A 20,926-nucleotide genomic window follows, 5' to 3' on the forward strand; every position below is an offset into this window, starting at 1 on the left:
TGGTGGTGGTCAGAGGGCCCGGTGGCGCCAGTGTCTGGCAGCCTCGCCTCTGTCAGTGCGCCCCAGGGCGGCTGTGGCTACAATGTAGCTTGCCATCACCAATGTGTGAAGGTGTGTGTGAATGGGTGGATGACTGAATGTAGTGTAAAGCGCTTTGGGGTCCTTATGGACTAAGTAAAGCGCTATACAAATACAGGCCATTTTTACCATTTACCATGTCATTCAGTATTTCTTTAGGGCCTTGTCCTTTGCCTCCACTTTTGTTCTGATTCTTTTAATCTGTCAATGATATCACATACTACGGCTGATGAAAACCTTTTTCAGCTTGTCCATGCAGTTTTTGACAGAGTGTAAACTGTTTCCGTGTTCACTTCTGAAGGACTCACTAGAAGGACTTTTTATACCCCAAAAGAAGGTGGTACTGACTTTTCATTTCTTTCTTTCTTTATTCATTAATTTACCTCTGTCTCAAATGTTTTAAAATGTCTTGCTGGCATCATATTTAAAATGACCATATTCTCCCCTCAAAAACCGATAACAAAATCAATAACATTTCCTACTCTCAGCGTTTCCCTATGCTTTCTTTCTACCAAATTTAAGCAAATGGAAGATTTAAAGTGACTGCATTCTGATTTTCTTTGCCTTTTGCACAGCATCCCAACTTTTTTGCCAATGAAGGATTGATCGAAGCTGTGTTGGGCAAGTGAAGATGCAGTCAACTTTTTACTTTATCAGTAAAAACAAAAAGAGAATGCCCATGAATCTTTTACCCGTGCCCTCTAACCAAGAGTAACCCTCATCAGAGAAAAACTACCAGAAATTTGAGGCCTGGCTACATATGTACTTCAAAACTGTGTTTATTTCAATCGATTATTTTGGCAACTTAAAAAAACGGTATAAGCCATTTTCTAGCTGTTTTATTTAGTAACTTTCACTTTAAATGTTTGCCCTTTTTAAATGGGTAATCAGTCTAATATTGTATTCATTCAACTGAGAAGGAAAAGTAGGCTATTCGCCAGGTCACAGTGGCGGCTCAGGGAACTGCATGATATGGAAAAAGGGGGAGGGAGGAAGTTCTCCAAAACTTTTTTCTCCTCAAAGGATTCTGGAAAAGCTCCGTTACATTTCCAGGGGAAGGGGATACGAGGAGAAGAAAAACAACGCTGGGAAAATAAAGGCAGATAACGGTGTGAAAAAGTTAATGACTTCTTCTGTTTTTGTCTCTGTACATGAAAGCCGTGGAAAAAGGACACGCGTTTTTGCTTTTGTTCCGTGCATTTTGTTCCTTCCCAGACTGTGAGGACTTACACCATCAGAGGCGATGAGATGTGAGTGAGCTATGCCTTGTGGAAATGGACAGACTTTATCCAAGCGAAAACATGGCGTCTGCCTCCCGAGGTTTAGTTTCTTTTCCAGTCTGCTTGTGGCGCTCTGCTGCTTGGAAGTATGGGGCTCCGCGGCGCAGGCGGACGGCGGCAAGAGCTGCAGTCCCTGTCCCGTTAACTGCAGCTGTACGGGGCCCCAGCAGTCCTGCGTCGTCAACTGCTCCAACATCGGGTTGGAAAGGGCCCCTGCGGCGGAAGAGATCCCGCTGGCCACCAATGTGTTGTAAGTAAAGAAACCAAAACTGGCTGCACAGGATATGAATGCACTGTGGAGAGTTTTTCACCCAGTTTGCCCAAACTTTAGAGATAACCATCAACCAGGAAAACAAGCGTAACACACGTAAAAATGTAATTCATCTGGGGTTCTGTCTATCAGTCCGCTTGTTATATCCCCATATGCGTGTACCCCATTATTCCAAACACCTAATATGACGTGATTTTTGGATTTATTGTTTATGCTGCTGTTCTATAGTAATTAAAAGGGTCAAATGTTTATGCAGTGAGATCAGCTGATTGGAAAATAGAATTAATCGTGAGAGCCGCTGTGAATCAAACGAGCAAAAAAGCTTTTAAAATGTGAGCGTTTGAGTCTCTTGTGCTACTTAAACTCAGTGGAAATTTGTATTTTTTTTTTCTTTTTTTTTGCTTGGGGCTGTTGGTGGAACAAATCCTGTTAACTACCACTTTGGGCTGGAAGTTTCTGTTGTTTGTTTGTTTTCCCCCTTGGTGCGTCACGAAAATATTTATGGTATTAGCATTTGTATTTATCCAAGTAATCGATACAGTAATTAGCAGATTAAACATGAATAAATTGTGGCGTCGTGAACGTATAAGCGCTCTGACAGATGTGGAGATTTGATTAAGTTGGCTTTGATGGTCTGCTGGGTGCACCAGTGTAGTTAGAACACAAACAAACCCGAAACTGATTGTCTCCACATAGTAATTATTTTTCAATCAGGCAAAAAAATAATAATAATAATAATATTTAATATAATTTTAGGTTACTTTTTATGTCAAAAGAAGGACGCCTGGTGACTGTGTGTGTGTGTTTGTGTGTGCGTGTGCGCATCTTTTTTTCCCGTTTGTTGGTATTAATAAGTTGGTGACCAGAAACCAAAGGTGGAGCAGATCAGACTTCAGCCTCTGGTGTAGCTGCAGCAGAACATTCTGTTCTGTTCGATGGAAGCCATATGTTATTCATTATTTATTTTTACTGAAACTACCTTTCTTTACAGTATTTAACTTAAGACTTTACTATAAATACCAGGCACATAATCAGTGCACACTGTTTTGGGCAGGTCTTGCTTTAGGACACAAAATGAGCGTTATAATTTTGTTTACAGAGTTTTACAAGTAAATAAAACTCTGCAGGTACACTGGTTGTATTTGTTGTATAAAGGGCTTCCACTTTCAACAGGATCCCCTATTATCACCTGACCTTTAGTGGTAGTGTTTGCATAAAAGAAGCAAAGTGGCTTGTTTAGAGGCAGATAAATTAGAGACAGACTCTGCCGCACTGTCTGTCTGTGATTTATCTGAATGTTAATGTCTCATGTTGGAATTTGTTGGCGTGTTAATTGCATCAAAGTAGATAAACCTCCTTAACCCTACTGCACCAGCGGAAGTCATATGTAAAGGTGACTGGCTGTGAACTTAACTGTAATTACTAATTTAGCTACTTGTGTCCTACTCAATAGGCAGACACATGTGGTGGATATCAAATATTTTACTCTTAATTAAATCTGGTTTCACAGAAGGATGAGACAATCAGCTAAGATCAGCTGGAGATCTTGGTAGTGTTCATTTAATAATGCTGCAGGCTGGACTTTAAAGAATAAAAAAGGTCATTTACTTGGAGCGATTTCTGAATAATGGCCTTTGGTCTGTCTGAGGCAGAGAGATGACAGTTCAGGTCTGGATTGTTAGCCCTCTTAAAGTCATCCTTGTCCTTTTAACATCTTTTAGTAGATGCAGAGAAGAGTCAGTAAGGCTACCGTGAATCTTTGCAGCATGCAGAGCAGGTCTTATAGGTCTTTTTTATATTAGCAATAAATAGCTTTTTTTATTTAAGAGACTATTACCAGACTCAAAAATGTAGCCTTGGAGCAGATAACCACCACAAAAATGAATAGGCAGTGAATGATTTGTCTGTCTTAAAGCGGTGTCAGGCTAGTTTATTGTCACTGTTGTATGTGAATTTGATACCTTGGAGGAGCCGACTACAGATTTGAGCTTGAATAGATGTGAACTCAGCGCTCACAGTAAATGACTGTCCTTTAGTCATCCACAAGGAGCGATGCTGTAAATGATTAATAGATAACAGAGCGACCATGTTTTTATTTATATATTTTACTCTTTAGTAATCTTGTCCTTAGTCCTCTTCGCATAACTGTGCATCCACTTTTCAGTCGGTGCACATTTATTAACATTATTTAGCTGTGGGAAAACTGGATAGGACCCAGTGTAATGCTGTAGTGTCTCACCATGAAATTTAATTTAACTGTGGCTGGCTTTAGAAAGCATTCACAACTTCACTGCTTTGTGAGAGAGAGATGCAGGAAAAGTCTCTGTGATCAAGCTATAGGCGTAGGGATGCTACTGTGAACACATGCTGTAGGTCTAAATGGATTTTGTGCCTTTTCCCTGTTTAATTTCTACTTTTCTTTCAGTAAAAATACCACATTTCCATTTGAAGAAATTGCTAGCAAAGAGCTTTTTTTGCCACCAATTCTTTTCTCCGTGCCTTCTCCAGTCCTTTCTAATGTGTCACATTACTGCAAAATAACTGAAGCAAGAATACGTCAGCTACACCGAGACTTTAATAAAACTAATTTCACATCCATTAAACACCAGCTCCTCTCCTTTCTGTCCATGCCCCTATCTGGCCCCAAATCTAAATGTTCTAGACACACCCTTGGTGGAAAAAAAAAACATCCAGTGGCTGTGAAATATTTTAACATACTGCAGAGTGCAGTTGGAGAAAAGCATTCCCGTTACACATGAGTCCATTTGCTCCAACCCACACACATAATAAAATCTCTTAACACTTCATACGGAGAGTTTTGCAGTTCTGGGACATACTTGTAAAATGAAACTCAGTTTTTTTCAAGTGCTGTTGTTTTGTTTGAATATTCTTGGGACGCACATCATCACAGTGGTGCACGAGTCCCGGGACGTAAGACAGAGAAAGTGAACTAGAAATGTTTTCATTACTGTAAGTTTTTGTGTGTGTTGTTTCTGTAAATAGCTTTATCAGATAGTAATATAAACTTGCCTTTATTAAATAAAAAAAAAAGCAGTAGTTTTTAATAGTGTTTATAAAAACAAATAGTGTTACAGACACACGAGAGAAGTCTAACATTTGGCTCTTTTGACCATACACTGTGTGGGTATGCAATACTTTTTGTTTTAAGACATTGTTAGGTCGTACTTACAGTCCAGTAAGCAGAAAATACTTTCCATTAACTTTGCTTTTCAGTTTCAGCTGCAATAAATGCTGTGCACTGGTGTTTGTAGCTATAGCTGTAGGCTCCACGCACTGGCATTGTCATTGAAGAACGGTACCACAGAGTACACCAAACAAAGAATGTAGTTATTATTCGGGCCATGTAACATGTAAAGTAGCTCTTCAGTTCTTCGGCATCGTTACAGACTGTGTCTTAGGCAGTAGCATAGTTTGTTTGAAATTTAAATACACTTGTGGTCATGCATACCTTCTCCTATCTCTTCTGCCAAGGAGGATTTTGTGGTGTTGCCATGACAGCAAGATGCACATACACACGCAGACCCACTGCAGGCAGGCCGATATGTTTGTGAAACTATTTTATTTTCTGGTTGGCTGTGTATAGGTCTTGGGGCTTCGAGACAGCTTTTGAACAGGTGATACTATAAAATCAAAAATTCTCTCACTGTCTCCTGCATTCCCTTTCTGCCCTCACTTCCAGATCCAAAGGTGGTTATCAGTCTTACAACCACCTACTTGTACACACACACACACACACTGAGTGACTTTAATGAAGTGGGAAAGATTGAATGTACTGACCATATGCAGGGGAGATTTTGTTGTGTTACCATGGCAAAAGTAACTGATGACATCACTCACAGAAGTGCAGACATTCCAGGCAGTTATAAATAAGAGAATGAGGAAAGAACCAGGGAGAGAAGAAGAGCCAGCTCCCATCCTTCCTTTCACTGTGTATGCCTGCCCATGCCTTTAGCAAAAAAAAAAAAAAAATCCTCAGAATAAAGGTTGCTTAACACAAAGAAATGTATGATGGGTGCCAAATCCTGAACTGTTCTTAAATTGGCGAATGAAATTATCAGCGCTCGCAATTAATGATACCTTACTTTTAATGTTTCATAGCAGCAGAAAGAAACAAGTGTGTAGCTTGTCTCAGCCTTCATGCACTCAGTACTTTTCAACCAGGGGTGCCAGAAATGTCTTGGTTTATCATTAACTTAGTGGCGGCAGGCTGGAGAAGAAAGTCATGCATCTGAATGTTGACGTTTTGGCAGTGTCTGAAGATTTCTTAGGGTGTTTTCTCAAATGTAAGTTTGCAATGTGCTCAGGTATGTTATATCGCTATGCACAGATTTCTTTTATATTATGGTAATCTAACCCTAGGTCTGTTTGGAAGAGGTGGATTTATACTACCCATCAGAAATGAAAGCTTGTTGTGAACAAACAAAACTTAATTTAACATAAAAAATGCTTCATGGTACCATCTGACTCCTTGAAAATATCCTCGTCGATGTTTTATCTCACATCTGAATTACATGAGTTTTGCAAATGGGAAAGATTGTATGGAGAGTCATATGTGCACCCAAAACAAAAAGCATTAGGAAAGTCTGCATAGTAAAAGTAGCTGTAAAAACTGTATCAGTGTGATTTAGTGAATGGACTAGCATTTTTATGTACCTTTTCTAGACTTATTGACCTCTCAAAGTGCTTTTACAGTACATACTTACCCACCCACACACATGCACACTTTATTGCATCAGGGACAATTGAAGTTCCTTTTACTCCAAGTACACTTTGACATGGAGGATTGAAGAGCTCAAGATCAAACCACTAAACATTTGATTATTAAACGACCTGCTCTTCTCCTAAGGCGACATTTAACTCTATACGACTTCAGTTCAAGTCACCTCAGTTGTTGATCAATGAAGCACCAATTCTCAGGAGCAGTCACCTCAAGGCGCTGTGTCCTGTGGATGATAATGAAAGTGTACTTGAGGAGGGAATGTTACTGCACGGACTGATTGCAACTAATCAAGAAGCACCTTAAAATGTTAGTTTGTAGCACTGCAAGCCTTTTTTCTCTCACAAATTCCCACCAAAATACACTGCTCTGTCATACTCAAAGGCTTATTTATACACATGTGGGCATCGTTCACATAGTTGACTGCAATTTATCCAGCAAAACTTCGGCCAGATGTGTTGTGTTCACAGAGAAAGAAGCCTGAAAAAGAATGCACACATGCAGACTAGGAAGTAACAGCGTAACACAAAGAACACAATACGGTTTTTACTTAATAGTCACAATTTTCTTCTTTTGAGAAGATATAGGTTGTTCTTAATTTTTAAATAGTTTTCAGTTATAAATAAATTCTATATTCCATTACACTACTCATAAATCAAGTTAACTGAGATAACTATTTTAACAGCAGTCTCACACCACAAACTGTTTCCTGAAAGAGTTCATTTTAATCTTCAAAATCCCTCTAAACAAGTAAATGAGATGTTCCGTCATATCAGTCACACCGATCATGGTTGTTAATATACAGAGAGGGTTTGATAGAAATAACTATGCTAAAAAAAGGAAAAAAATGGCACTAGTGTTCTTTAAAGTTATACTTGACTCAGGATTTACAGTATGCCCAAGAAATATTTAAATACTAAAAAGCATTAAAGATGGTGGTGTTTATCGTAAAGAAACAATAGCAATAATGTTCTAGAAAAATACATTTGTTGGTCTTAAATTATTAAAAAACACAACAGATGTACAGTTAAAAACGGGCAGCAGAGAAAGTTCTTGTAAACACACTTGTGGCTTAATATGTAGTTTGTTATTAAATTGGACTTCATCTGGGCATGGAATAATTTCTGCAATAGCTGTGGTAAAGCTTTCCTTTTCCCAACTAAGCCTTCAGTGTATTCATGTAACCGTATCTGTGATCCTTCACAAGTATCAAAATGATTATTTCATTATCTTCTTAAGAGAATATTGTTTCAGTAGGTTGCTGGCATGCTTTGGATCTTTATCCTGCGCACTTTATCCTTCTGTTAAAAAAAATGTTTTTGGGGTGATTTCTAGAGCTGGGCGATATATCGAGATTTTTAAAAATATCGATATATTTTTATACGAGATATAAGATGTGACAATATCCTTTATATCGATATAGTCTATGTTACGTTATAATTATAGTTGCGGAGCCGCAAGTTTGCCTCTCTTTCGTCCACTTTTGTCTTTACGCATTGCCCCGTGCGTGGGGCTGGACGGCGTCAACGTGTTAACGAGCTAACCACGCTAACGAGCTAGCCACGCTAACGCCATGCACGGCCTGAAATCCTTTCATCTTCTCAAAAGTTGACTGCGCGCCTTTTGTATGAATTCTGGTTGTGCTTGATGACCGCGAACCGATTTTATGTGATACACAGCGCTCAGCAATCTGTCAAAAAATGTTTTAGTTCGACTTTGCTAAGCTACGGAGCTGCACCGCTTGATGGATTGTCGGAGCATTACGGCTACCGAGGAGCCTCGCGGAGTGATACGTACTGTGCTTCAACGTAATATTACCGTATTGTGTGTGTATAAGGACCATAAATGGCACCTGTCCAGAGACATGGTTACGAAGCGGATTTCAAACTCCAGGCTGTCAGTCACGCAGTAGAAGTTGGGAACAGAGCAGCTGTGAAATCTGTCTTTGTTATTATGGTCAGCGTCTGTTAGTTTACATTTTGACTGCACAATTTGCTCTTTGTTATGCACAAAACAACATAGTTTTCTTTTATTTATAGAGCATCATTATTTAATAAATGCTCATAATTCATGTACATCTATGCTCTATGTTAATAAAAGTGCCTGTGTGACATCTGGGACACAGCTTTGACAAAACTCTCTTTTTGTTCTTACTTTATGGCTTTAAAAAAATATCGAGATATATATCTTATATCGCCATCCAGCTAAAAAATATCTAGATATGAATTTTGGGTCATATCGCCCACCTCTAGTGATTTCTTTAAGTTGCATCCAGAATTATGATTGCATCAGTGCATCCTTGCTCACCTATAAATTAAGACAAAAAAAGCCAGAGTTTGATGTTCATACCTCTAGTCTTCCTGGAGTTCTCACACTTGCATTCTTCACACAAACTTCTATCACGCTTATCTAAACCTAAATGCACTCGAGTCATAATGACTCACATCTCCAAAGCTGCTTTTTTTCCTTGCTACCAATTTTTCATCTTATTCATCGTTTCTGTCACATTACGCCCTCTCTGCACGTACAGTACACTCTGTGATTCTGTTTTGAATGGTAACTTAGTTGAATCTGGTAATTCCTATCTTCCAGAGTGATACGTGCTTCTGTTTCTCAAATCCAGTCTGTCTGGGTCTTCTTCTGCACTTTATTTTCACAGCCCTCCATTTTTTCAAACTGGCACACTTTTTTTTTTTTTTTGCCAATCTAACAAATAGTGCAGAGAGAAAGCTGTATGTGTGACCTTTTCTCTAAGATCCTTTCACTTGTTTTTGCACTTTTTGCAGTTGCTTCTGAATAGTGGAGTGGTGTTAGTAAATTACCTTCAATTTCACACTGGTGCCCTCAGCAGAGTGAGCACAGGTATAATTTGTACAGTTGTTTTATTTGGTTTGACTAGTTTATCAGAACTTGTCAAAGTATGTTTTTATTTAGAAGAATGCACAGTTTCTCAGACCTCAGTCACACAGGCCTAGAGGAAAATGGTTACTCCCCAATGGGTTGATGAGTAATTATGAAGGTTGCTGATTGTTGCTTGGTGACACAAGTTGCAAATTGGGTCCTGCACCAGAAATCTTTGTTATTGCTTTGGTGACTAGCAGATTGCTGCAGTTGCCCATAGTTTACAGGGAGCATGTCAGCCCATCAAAAACTCTTAAATATTCTGTAAACAGTAGTGAAACTTAAAGAAGTGCAAAGCAAACCGAAAACAGTCAAATTTGGCCTTGCTGCTGCAAGAACCATAATTCAAAAGGTACAGCTTTTATTTTGAAGGTGAACATTTTCTGTTTCTGGTTTGCATAGTAAAAATTTAAAAAGCTAAAAAATGGAGTCTGTCATTTAAGTGTAGTTTGCATCTTCTGTCCATGACCATGGGAATATGTTAGTGACCACAGCAATTGTAAGGAGGTTTTCAGTACAGGACTATACACCTTTTTCATCTCGTAATGTCCAGCAAACACTCAACAACTGGCTGGGGAATACAGATTACTAAGTGGTTATCTCATTTAGTTACTTTTTTTCCACATGTGTACTAAGCATCCATGCTTATGAGTTGTGTAGCTTTGGCTATCTCAGAAAATAACAGCACATGGGGTGCAGAGATAAATGCACTCTTGATTTGGACAGATGGACAGAGGACAGTGTTCATGTAGAATAAATGTTATTTATTTCTGATGTGCAGCATAATTAATACCATCGAATCAACTGCGTAAAATGCAGAAAAATTAAAATGTCTTGCTGTCCAAAAGACACACCAGAACAGAGACTGCATGTTAGAGATTACTGGGGGAAAAGGGCAAAAACTACATTAAGTATTCCAATTCTCTAAAATACCCTTGATAATCAAAGCACGACTTCTTAATTAAAGTAATTTATCAAAACATGCTGTATGCTCATGCTATGGCTAATGCATGTCTTATGAAGTCATGCTTCAAGCTTTGTTTTTTACATTAGGGATTCATTCAGTATTTTTCCAATCAGAGGAGATGGATGGATTCACTTTGGCAAAGCCTTTCAGTTCACAAAGACTGACTCATGTATTTTTTAAGAGAAGCACACTCTACCTCAGCAATATAGTATCTAACATCTGCACTGAATTTTAATGTGAAAATTGAAGGATGGAAATTAATATAAAACGACAAAAGGGATACCTGTATAGATTACATCTTTAATTTATAAACTAGGTGCTTTTTTGAGTTACATTTGTAGAGTGAAAAATGCAGGCGTTGATCACATAGGAAACATTTGTCTTTTACCCCAGTTAAAAAGCAGACTTTTCTCCGTTACCCCATTAAAAAAAAGACGGCAGTAATTGGATTTTGTTCCCCGCTTTCAGATATAAACAGCCAAAACACGAGTGTTTACGTGTGTAGCTCATGCATACTGATCGCTGTTGCTTGTGCATGTCTTTGTGTGTTTATGAGAGAATTGCAGAAACACATCCTGTTTGTGTAGCCTATGCTGCAGAGAGTCAAAGACTTCAAGACATCCCAGAATAACATGCTGCAATCCATGGGCTAAATGTTAATAAGGGCCTACGAGGCTGAAAATCGAAAAGTGAATTGTTAGCCTCTAAACTTGGGATTACAAACCTGCCAGAACTGTAATGAAATGCTAATCAGCACCGTGTTTCATTTACATTCAATCCAAGGACATGATTAAAATTCATAACAAGCCCATTTGCATTTTTTTAGAAATATGAGTTGTCCTTGGAGTTGTTTTTTTTTAATGCAACCTTTTCAAAATTACTGAAAAAAAATGAAACTAAAACAGAGACGTAAGAAAAAGAAAATAAACCAAATGCATTGTGTCATTTGTAAGCACAGTGGATCCTCTGTTGATTTCATGCCAATGAACCTGAAACTGATTCAACAAGCAGAGAGCACAGTAACAGAGACCAATCAGTAGATAAAAGATGAAGGGCTGCCAGATGATGGTGTGGAGGACTCAGCTGAAGTAGTCATCATCTTCACCACAGATTGTGCTGGCAGCCAGCCTTTGTTCTCAGGGCTGCTGAAGCTCTGCTTGTCTCTATGGTTTTGGAGGTGACAGACTTCATTTTTTGTGTTGTCTTTTATTGCCACCATTCCTTTTTCACTTGTTGCATCAGTTTATGTGGTGTTTCCAGATTTTACAAACAAGATAAATTAAACAAAAATGCTGGTCTCTACAACTCCCTGTACACACTTTGATAGCCTTAGGCCAAATACATGAGAACTAAGTCCAGTGCTTGAAATATGTACACTCAGACATATGATCAAAATCTAAATGCATGATGCATTAAAGCTGCAGGTAGGTAGGGAAAGTTTTATTATGGAACAAGAAAAATCTGATTCCCCTGTTTTAGATTAACGAGAGATTGTATTTAAGAGATGAATTTAGCTTCCGGGTCTGAAAAATGAAACCATTATGGATGTGCCTAAATGTTTTGTAATAGCCAGAAGGAGGTGACTACTGTGATCACAATAAGAAGTCTGAGTTCCTCTACTCTGTGACCTCACGTAACACTTTCCTTTAGTAGTCTCATGTCTCATTAAATACAGTAGGATGTTTAATTTATGAATTATGGTCCCTATTAGAGTCAAGAGGAATGATAAAGCAGGGTTAATGTGCCTTGTGATTGACAAGTTGTGGGCTTATGTCAGCACACAGTGTCCCTTTTTAATCAAATCAACCCCTCACTCATCATGTTCGGTTTCAAAACACCAAGATAACAGACAACATGTTCAGCTCATGGCTTCACAATGCAAATTCGTTAAACAGTCTGTGACATGATAGTGGCTACATCCATCTTTTATATACAGTCTGTGGGTTACCTTCACTTGGCACAGATACAACAAACCAGAGCATTTGTTTATGTTTCATTTGCAGACGGGAATATAACTGAAAACATATAGACTGTGGTCGACTAAATGCTCTGCTTAGGTGTATATATGTACCACCACTGAAGATTGAGATTTGTCACCTCCAGTGTGCACTGGTGCTCAGTTTGTGCAGTTTGTGGATTGTTTTGGAAGTTTCATGGATTTGCTTATGAGTCACACATCTTCTTCACTTTAATGCTACAAATTCAACTTTTGCAGAATTGTATAAAAATCCACCATCTGAAAATATGCATGGAAAAATGCATTATAGGTCAGCAAAAAAACATTTTCAGCAACACAGCTTACATAACACAGACACCACACGTTTGTTAGAGTGAAGGGGACAAGCAGAAGTTCATTGTGCTTTTATGTCTAATTGTTGGGACCAGTTATTAGAAATGATGAATTGATGTTGCATGGTGCTGCATTTGAAAAATTCTTTCACTGCATCATTAAAAATGGATAAATATGAGATTAATATCTTAATATGATCGAGGCTGACGTTGATGATGGAGAAATAATTGCTCATGATTACTCGATTAATCACACTTGTCACACATTACCTTCATTTGGCAGAAGCTTTTGTTCAAAATGACTGTTGTGTGGTTGGTGTATGGAAATATAACAGGATGAGAAGCAGTAGATGCAGTCTTTGTTTGCATTTGTTTCAGAGATCTTTACCGACTGCGTTGTATTTAAAAATCAACTGATGCAGAGGGCTGTTTGGGCAGAGTGTCACGTGTTATTTTTTATTAGCAGCAATTTAAAGAAGTCCCCCCCCAAACACAGTTTTGAAGCGAATAGCTGTAAGAATACACTTGCTGAGTGTATGTTTGATTGTGGCTTGATTGTGCCTAAAATGGAACATGGAAATTCTGGTTGTTACTGAAGATCTAAGAAAAAAATTGACTATAACGCAAAATCTCTGTCTGTGCTTTGTTTCTTTGACCATGAACTCATCTCAGACCATCAGAGGTTGAGCAACCAAGCTTGGTACACTGGTAGATCTTATGTCCCTGAAGGTTCTTATCTATATCAGATTTTACAATGTACCCTGTTGCCTAGCAACCACCTGTGGTTAGCTAGAATTTTGACACCTATAACACCATTTAAAAACACTGTATCATTTTTGATTTACTACATTAACCTCTAATATCATATATAATTCAATTTCAAAAAGTTAATGCACCCACTCTTTATAAAATGATTCTTTTATGTGTATTGATTTATATCCACAAAAGTTGCAATGTTGTTGCCTAGCAACCAGCTTGCAACGTGCTAAAAGTACCCATGTTTAGCTCATAAATAACATCAACCACCACAATTTCTTAGCTTTTCTCAGTAAGAATAAGTATACCAACTGGACAGACGTTTCACACAATCCAGTAATACATATAAGATTACAAAAAATGTCCAGCTAATTTTGTTTAGAATCGTCTGAGTTTTAACCATCAGGTTAATTAAGTGTTGCAATTATGTTTTCAAGGAACTGTTTGAGAGTTAAGGGTTAGTTGGGTTTATGTCTAAAGTTAGGATTAAGCTAGGGTATTTCTCACAGACGTTACAAAAAATTTATTTCACAAAGACAGCTAAACAAACATCCCTATCTGTGCATCTGTTTTGCCTCGCCTACACACAGAGTGGAGCAGTCAGTAGTGGTAGTAATGGTCATAGAGAGCAACTTTTAGCCACAGTAAGAGAAGCTCATCAAATTGAGTACTGCACTTGCACAAAGCAGTACACCTGCCAAGCTTGAAGTGGACCGGATGAATGGTTGTAGAGACAGACAAAGAACAGTCAGACTCACAGACAGAGGTTTTTCAGCCTTTTGCAAGATGATGCATAGTTTTCAGTGGTTCACTGGAAGCATCGGTTGTTTTTTTTCCTTTTTATTGTCTCACCACAGTTGTATTAGATGCTTGAGAGACCCGTTTGTGTTTTAAACCCACATTTAATGACTTGTAATATGTGGCACTGACTCACTTTCTTTTACCAGGAAAAGAACAATTAGTTTTGTTTTTCCCGCATGAATTGGTATTATGTCAAAGAGTTTGTTTGTATGTCAGTGTATCATTCTTTGAATAAGAGTGTTAAACTGCTGCACACAGCTGCCCTTAACTTGCCAGCTGGACACCAGACAACCCAGGCAGCAGCAGCTGGAAAAATGGACAGAATGTTCTAAAGAGGAAAGGCGAGCCAGTCTGTGAAGTCGAATGTCAGGCTTTTTAGACCAAACGTCCTCAGCCCTATTTTCCTGTTAATTTCATGCTCCCTTTTTTCTTGCAGTAGGGAAAGTACCCGACTACTCCGATCTCCCCCACCCCCTCACCCCTTGTCGCAGGCATGAGGTTCTGGCTGGCAGCTCTCAAACGAAGCAGCCCACAGTGGGCTGATTGTTCTCCACACCTGGCCCGTGTCACTCACTGCTACTACCTCCAACTTCTCCTTGGCTTCCCCTTCACACCTGCCCTTTTCTCCAGCTCCATCATTTTTTACTCCTTCCTCAGCTTTTGTCCTGCTCCCCTTCCCATCTGACTCGTGCAGACTTCAGGAATAAACAAAGAAGCAGAACCAAAAAGAGGGGAGAAATCAGGAGGCGGGGGGGGCAGCAGAGGAAAGGGGGGGCTGAGGTGAGATGAAAGCAACCACAGAGGAGTCTGTGTTTAGTGGGTTAGTGGAGCGCTGGCCTTCAATCATAGGGACTTGGACCACTTTACCACCACAAGCCTGCAGAAACCAGTTTGTCTATGATCTGACTTAAACCCAGTTTTTATCACTATGCTTTAAAGACTTTTTTTTGTTCTCAATTCTCCACAGATGGAACAAAGACGGATTCAAACAGATTTCAGTTTTCTTTAGTAGAACAAGAAAACCACCCCTTTCTGTTTCACTTCAGATCTTTCCTTTCTTGTATTCATATTGTCTGCAGAGCACATGCCCACTCCTCCTGTGTCATTCCCTCTGCCCAAGCACAGTGTAGTCAATGAGGGCTGTGTGTGTGTGTTTTTGTGTGCGCTCTCATCCTCCAACTCAGAATAAGTGGCACCAGACAGGCCTTATAAGGAGTTGTTAGATCACTGGCCACACCGTTAGTAAAACAGAACCATATGTGTGCTGTGTGTGTGTGTGCTTGTGCACAGGCCTATACCTAAAGTGTATGTGTGTGTTTGCGTATGTGTAAGTAAAACCATGTGTGTCCAGAGGTAGCTGAGAACGGGAGTCTGTTGCTAATAGACATGGTGAAGGTCACATTATATGGTCATGTTAAACACACATACAGACTGTCTCTGTTTAATCTGCTCTTGTCTATGTGGTCTTACCCGTAAGGTGTGAAAGACAGTTTTCATATGTCGTACACACAAATCTTTACACGCACATTCCCGCTGTGCCATAGATGTCGACCACATTACATAAGGTGAAGGGTCCGTCTAATGTATGAGTGATCAGCTAGTGGGCGGAGCTTATTTCTGCTGTCCTGTCCATCCTCTGATGGGTTTAGCAGAGGAGAGTGCTCCCTCTCTCTCTCTCTCTGTCTCTCTCTCTGTCTCCATCTTTCTTACACAGCTTGTCTGGAATGTACAGATGTTTCCTTTTGGGAACGGCGTCCTGGTCTGTTCACACACACACACACACACACAGAGAAAAGAGTGTGAGAGAGTGGAACGCAGTCCCGCACATATCAATTCACATTTCCCTTGCGGCAGATCGTCTTGTTTTTTGTTTGTATTTACTGAATTCGTAGCAGCTGGGAATAGAAATATCGATCAGCACCCTGATTCAACCTTTTGAGTTTTAATTTACAGCTTTCCTGCAGTCCAGCACCTTCTTCTTTTATCCCTATAGGCTACAGTGCTTTCTGTTCCCTTACAGCCTCTGGCTTTTTGTCTCCTGCTCCTTGTTCTTTTTCTCTCCCGATTGTCTCGCCGTTCTCACGTGCAGCTGTGGCTTTGCTTTGAAGGAATGCAAAGGAGACTGAAGCCACTTCACTGAGCCCATCTCCACTGCTTAACCAACCCAATTTTCTCATTTCCTTAGTAATTTATCTGTTGGTTTCTCACTAATTTGAGCTCCAGTATAGAGAGTGTGGCATGCAAGGGTTTAGTTACAGAATGTATTGCTAGCAGTCTGTATTTAATGTATAGTAAATGTGAATTTGTACTATTATCATTGCAGTTTAATCAATAAATCATGCTTAGGATTTTAGAGAATCAGTGTTAAATAAGAAAAAAAATATATTTTAGGTTATGTCTGTCACAGATTTGTATTTTTCTTTAAAGTGCTCTAACATATTTTAGCTGTAAAATGGGCTACTAATATTTTTTGGTTGTAATTCATTAGTTGTTTATGTTATTAACCAGTATATTAGTTTTAGATTAACAAACGCAGTACTGGTTAGATTCTAGTGTGCATTTGTACCAGAGACTTACAAGGAAATCATAAAATAGTTAATACAGGAGAAAACTTTTGGCAAATTTGTATCTGTGCAATTATGAAATAAATGTCTTGATTTAGGAAATTTCACATTGCTACACTCAACTCTGCTTGCTGGCTCTGACATTTTGGCTCCTCATCAGCACTTGTTCCATTTTTTTCAGCAATAAAGGAGAAAAACATGTGTGAAAATGTGTAAGTGAGTGGTTTGCCTAATTTGTGGAAGGGGAGACCTGACAGACACAAAAAGATAATACAGATAAAACCAGCTTCACAAGCGCTGTTTTGAAGTGGTCTAAATTGCAATTCCTTTCTTATCAGTTACAATCTTTAAATCTAAGAATGTAGGAGAGGTATGGTTTTATTAGTCAACGTTTTCTCCTTTCACAGCTTAAAAACAGGCGTTTATTTCACATTGGCGTATTTAAAAATTAATCTAATTAATTATGAAACTCCCAGCTCTAACTATCTCACATCAATAAGCATGTTCTCATTCTTACAGAAGGACTAAAACCAGATCACTTTTCATATATTGTTTGATAATTGAAAACCTTTCTCGGTCTGAGGCGTGATTTGGGCCTTGACTTGGGTTTAAAGGGGCACTCCAGTCATTGCACGCATGCCTTTTTTATTGATCATGCTTTCTGAAGTCAAATAAGTTGACCCCGATGATGTCAACATCTTTGGCATCTGGGCTTCTGTCTGGACACCAGTGTTACAAAATAAGTACATGGAATTATAAAAGAACGCCATTTGTAAGGCAAGCGGGGAGATTTGGCAGATATTATTTAAGGGGCTCAGCGAGACCATTGAGCCATTGAAATATTTTGAATGACGACTTCGATGTGAAGTGATGACAAGGCCTGAGGGAGGAGCATTTGTCTTTAAAAGAGGGGAAAACATTTGCCAGTGGGAGGAGGCGTCACCTTAGATTAAGCAATAGTCTGATAAAGCAAAGCAAAGGATTTTTAAGTCATTAGTTGCTGATTAGATAATGAGGCCACAGAGAAAAAAAATATACCGGCATTAGGCAGACTTTATTCACTGTTTAAGATCGGCTTTTTTTGCTTTGCATAAAGAATCATTCTGTTGCGTTTGTGCTCGTGGTAGGTATGCCCACCCGTGTCGTAGATTAAATCGAGGAGGACATCTGGCATGTGTTCTAGCTGAGACACAGTTTGGTGTGCAGACTCCTCCTACTCGTACTTACGTAAAACATAATGGTAATAGTGTGCAGCCAATCATAGGTCACTCATTGTGTGGTGGCTTACTGCAGAGCTAATGAGGTTAGCTGGACTGTGGATTTGAGTCATCATTTACTGAAAGTAACCAATTACTCAGTCACTTAGAAATTAACCCTTTTATGCAGCAGATGTAATATAAAAATACATGTAGGCGTGAATTAATCTATAAAATGTGACATAAATATTTTGGGCTTTATTTTCCCTTTTCCATTAATTCCTTTATTTGTTTGTTTTCTTAAGAAATATCCATATTTTATTAACCAGTTTTCATATTTAATCTTCTTCTTTACACATTTTTCTTTGACAGTTTCAGTTCTTCATACTGGACTTGGTCTCCACCTCTAGATAACACCGGCTGCGAAGGCGTTTTTCTTCTTTCTGATCGTTAGGCTTTTTCTAAATATATCCAAGTAGTTTTCTAGCTTAAGTTATGACAAAAAAACCAAGGTTTTTCCTCTAAAGAGCCTGTGTTCTGGGGCATCTTGTGTTATTCTTTAGCACCTCCAAATGTTTCTGGTTGTATTTATCTCCATCAGTATTTGTATGACCTAAGCATTTCCCTTCCTTTCCTTTTCTATTATTGCATTTCATTTCCAAGTCCTTGAGCAATCACATTGCATTGTAAATAGTTCTGTGTGTAGGCGTGTGCATTTAGTCAGCTTGCCCCCATTTTAAATATGGATATATTTGTTCCCACAGAGATCTGTCCAAGAACCACATCTCCTCCCTTGATACCAGTCTGCTACATCAGCTCACCGGCCTCCAAGAACTGTAAGTAAACACTGCATTGATTGTGTGTTTGTGTAATTCAACTTAAATCTAGTTTATCTTTTTATATAACTGCATCTCTGATAAATGTTATAATTCATCACGCTAAATACATCATTTTTCAGACATCTTCAAGGGAACAGGATCAATGTTCTCCCCAGAGGACTGTTCTGCTGTGGCCTGCTGTCAGTCCTGTGAGTAGAAAGTCCAGGAAAGATGTTGACCTGGCAAATGCAATGTTAAGAAGAGAGAAGTATGAGGAAGATGAAAAGAGAGTAGTAAAGACAAAAGCTTGGTTTAGTCTGGATTAAAGTAGGCAGAAATCCCAGGAGTAAGCTAAACGAGAGCAAGTTCACCAAAAGAAGTGTATACAGCGCGCGCACACACACACACATACACAGACACACACAAAACCACACACACACAGTAATCACAGGACGATTAACTTCAATTACAGCTTACTGCTCCAGGCTCCCACTACCTCCCTCTCTCCATCTGTCGGTCTCCCCCTTCCTCCATCCATTACCTTACTTCTTCCACCCATTGAATGGGCGTTTAAGCACATGTTTGTGTGTATGTGTGTGTGATGAGAGAGGACTGATGGTTTCCATCAGTTCCTTCCAAAACCACCACACAACGGCTCCATTATGTAGCCTTCTGGATAGAGTAGGGAGGGAGGGAGCGAAAAGGAGATCATGAGTAGAGAAGGAAACGAGAAGAAGGGAGAGAGGAGAAGAGGAGGAAGAGAGCATTTCCATGCAGACAGATGGAAATGAGACAAAGTAAAATAGCAAAAGTCAATGTTCAGCACTTTTAGTTATTCATTTTTGTCTTGCACCATATATATGAGTCATTTCTTGTTTAAAGGTGTGAGAATAATATTTTCTTTAACAAACAAAAGTCTGTAACTAATTTAATGTAACGATGTAGGAGAAACAGGGTTTACAAACTCAATCATCATATGACCTTTTTGTTGGATTTTTAGTCAGGTAGAGTGATTGTTCAGTCTGGTCATTTTTAGTCACATAAATCTTGCCAAAACGATAATATGATAGTAATTGGTATACATTAGTGAAAAAGTGAAGGAAAAAGTCTTTTCTGTTGTTTTTTTTCTTGTTTTAAGATATTGACATTTGATTTGTCTCTTTGTTTCCATCAGTGATTTGAGCAACAACCAAATCACCACCATTGAAGAAAGGATATGTGACGACCTATGTAATCTAACTCAGATGTAAGTAATTACACTTACTGTATACTGTAAGCTTTATGTCTGTGAATATTTGTCTCTCACAGCTGATGGCACATTATGAAATAAGCAGGTGTCCCCTTAAACTGTTTACACAGCACATGAACCAAAGCTGGATGGAAGGTTTTGACTACATTAGTAATTAAACTTCAACATATTAAACATGTTAAACACAACACGACACATTAAAAGAAAAGTTTTCTTCTTGTGCAGAGTCTTTGTAAATAGACTAATCAATAACAGGCTAATCTAAATGAGAGGCACATGTTACGTAACCTTCCTCCTCTTTCTGACGTCCTCTTCTTTTCCTGCATTCATTTTTGCGCCATCTTTTCAGTTCCTTCTCTTTTTTGTCTCTTCAGTGTTTTTTTCTTTTCTGTCATTGCCAGTATTGTTATTTTTATTATTCTTCATCATTTCCCTTTCTCATGTGTCTTTAAATACGCTTATTCTGTAGAAACTGAAGCATAAAAACTCAGGTTGAATACTATTAAGCATGTGTTTCATGATCCTTTTATTATGCTCATTGTAGTGGCTTAAAGGAGCACAGTTACTACGCTTTGTCTCCCTCACAAAGACGAGTGTCTCTTTAGGTAGAGAAAGGCTACCTGTGACCATCCAGCTCCTTCAAATATGTCATAATTACATGTTTTACTCTAAATCCCCCTTACTTATACACAGTGTATCAAAAATGCAAACAAAATAAATATATATGAATAATTATTATAAAATCTATTATAATGCTAATTGCAAGTTTATCTTTTATAATTCTACCCGTGGGGTCATTACCCACTTGAGCGCCATTTTCCATTAAATCTCAATTAAATCATAAAATAGTTCACAAAAAACAAACAGAATACAAAATGTGTGGCTCTACCTGCACATGTAGTAATATCTAGTATGTGGATATAAATCTATAAATATAATATAGAATACAAGAATTGTCTCTAATAGATCAACACCAAAGAAAAGCTGAGTTCCAGCTGTCTGAGTTATTACTGGGCCG

General features: G+C 38.6%; 1 protein-coding gene across 2 annotated transcripts in view; it reads left to right on the forward strand.

Moving 5' to 3' along the window:
- Window positions 1-702: 702 nt before the first annotated feature.
- Window positions 703-20,926, forward strand: part of pkd1a (polycystic kidney disease 1a) — a 71,520-nt gene continuing 51,296 nt past the window's right edge. For both annotated transcript variants that reach the window (XM_039613368.1, XM_039613369.1), the window contains exons 1-4: window positions 703-1,608; window positions 18,606-18,677; window positions 18,800-18,868; window positions 19,834-19,905. In XM_039613368.1, the coding sequence (XP_039469302.1) occupies window positions 1,340-1,608; window positions 18,606-18,677; window positions 18,800-18,868; window positions 19,834-19,905 (482 nt within the window). In that variant the 5' untranslated portion in view covers window positions 703-1,339. The remainder of the gene's footprint in view (window positions 1,609-18,605; window positions 18,678-18,799; window positions 18,869-19,833; window positions 19,906-20,926) is intronic.

The sequence above is a fragment of the Oreochromis aureus genome, linkage group 6 (genome assembly GCF_013358895.1).
Source record: "Oreochromis aureus strain Israel breed Guangdong linkage group 6, ZZ_aureus, whole genome shotgun sequence".
Taxonomy (NCBI): Eukaryota; Metazoa; Chordata; class Actinopteri; order Cichliformes; family Cichlidae; genus Oreochromis; species Oreochromis aureus.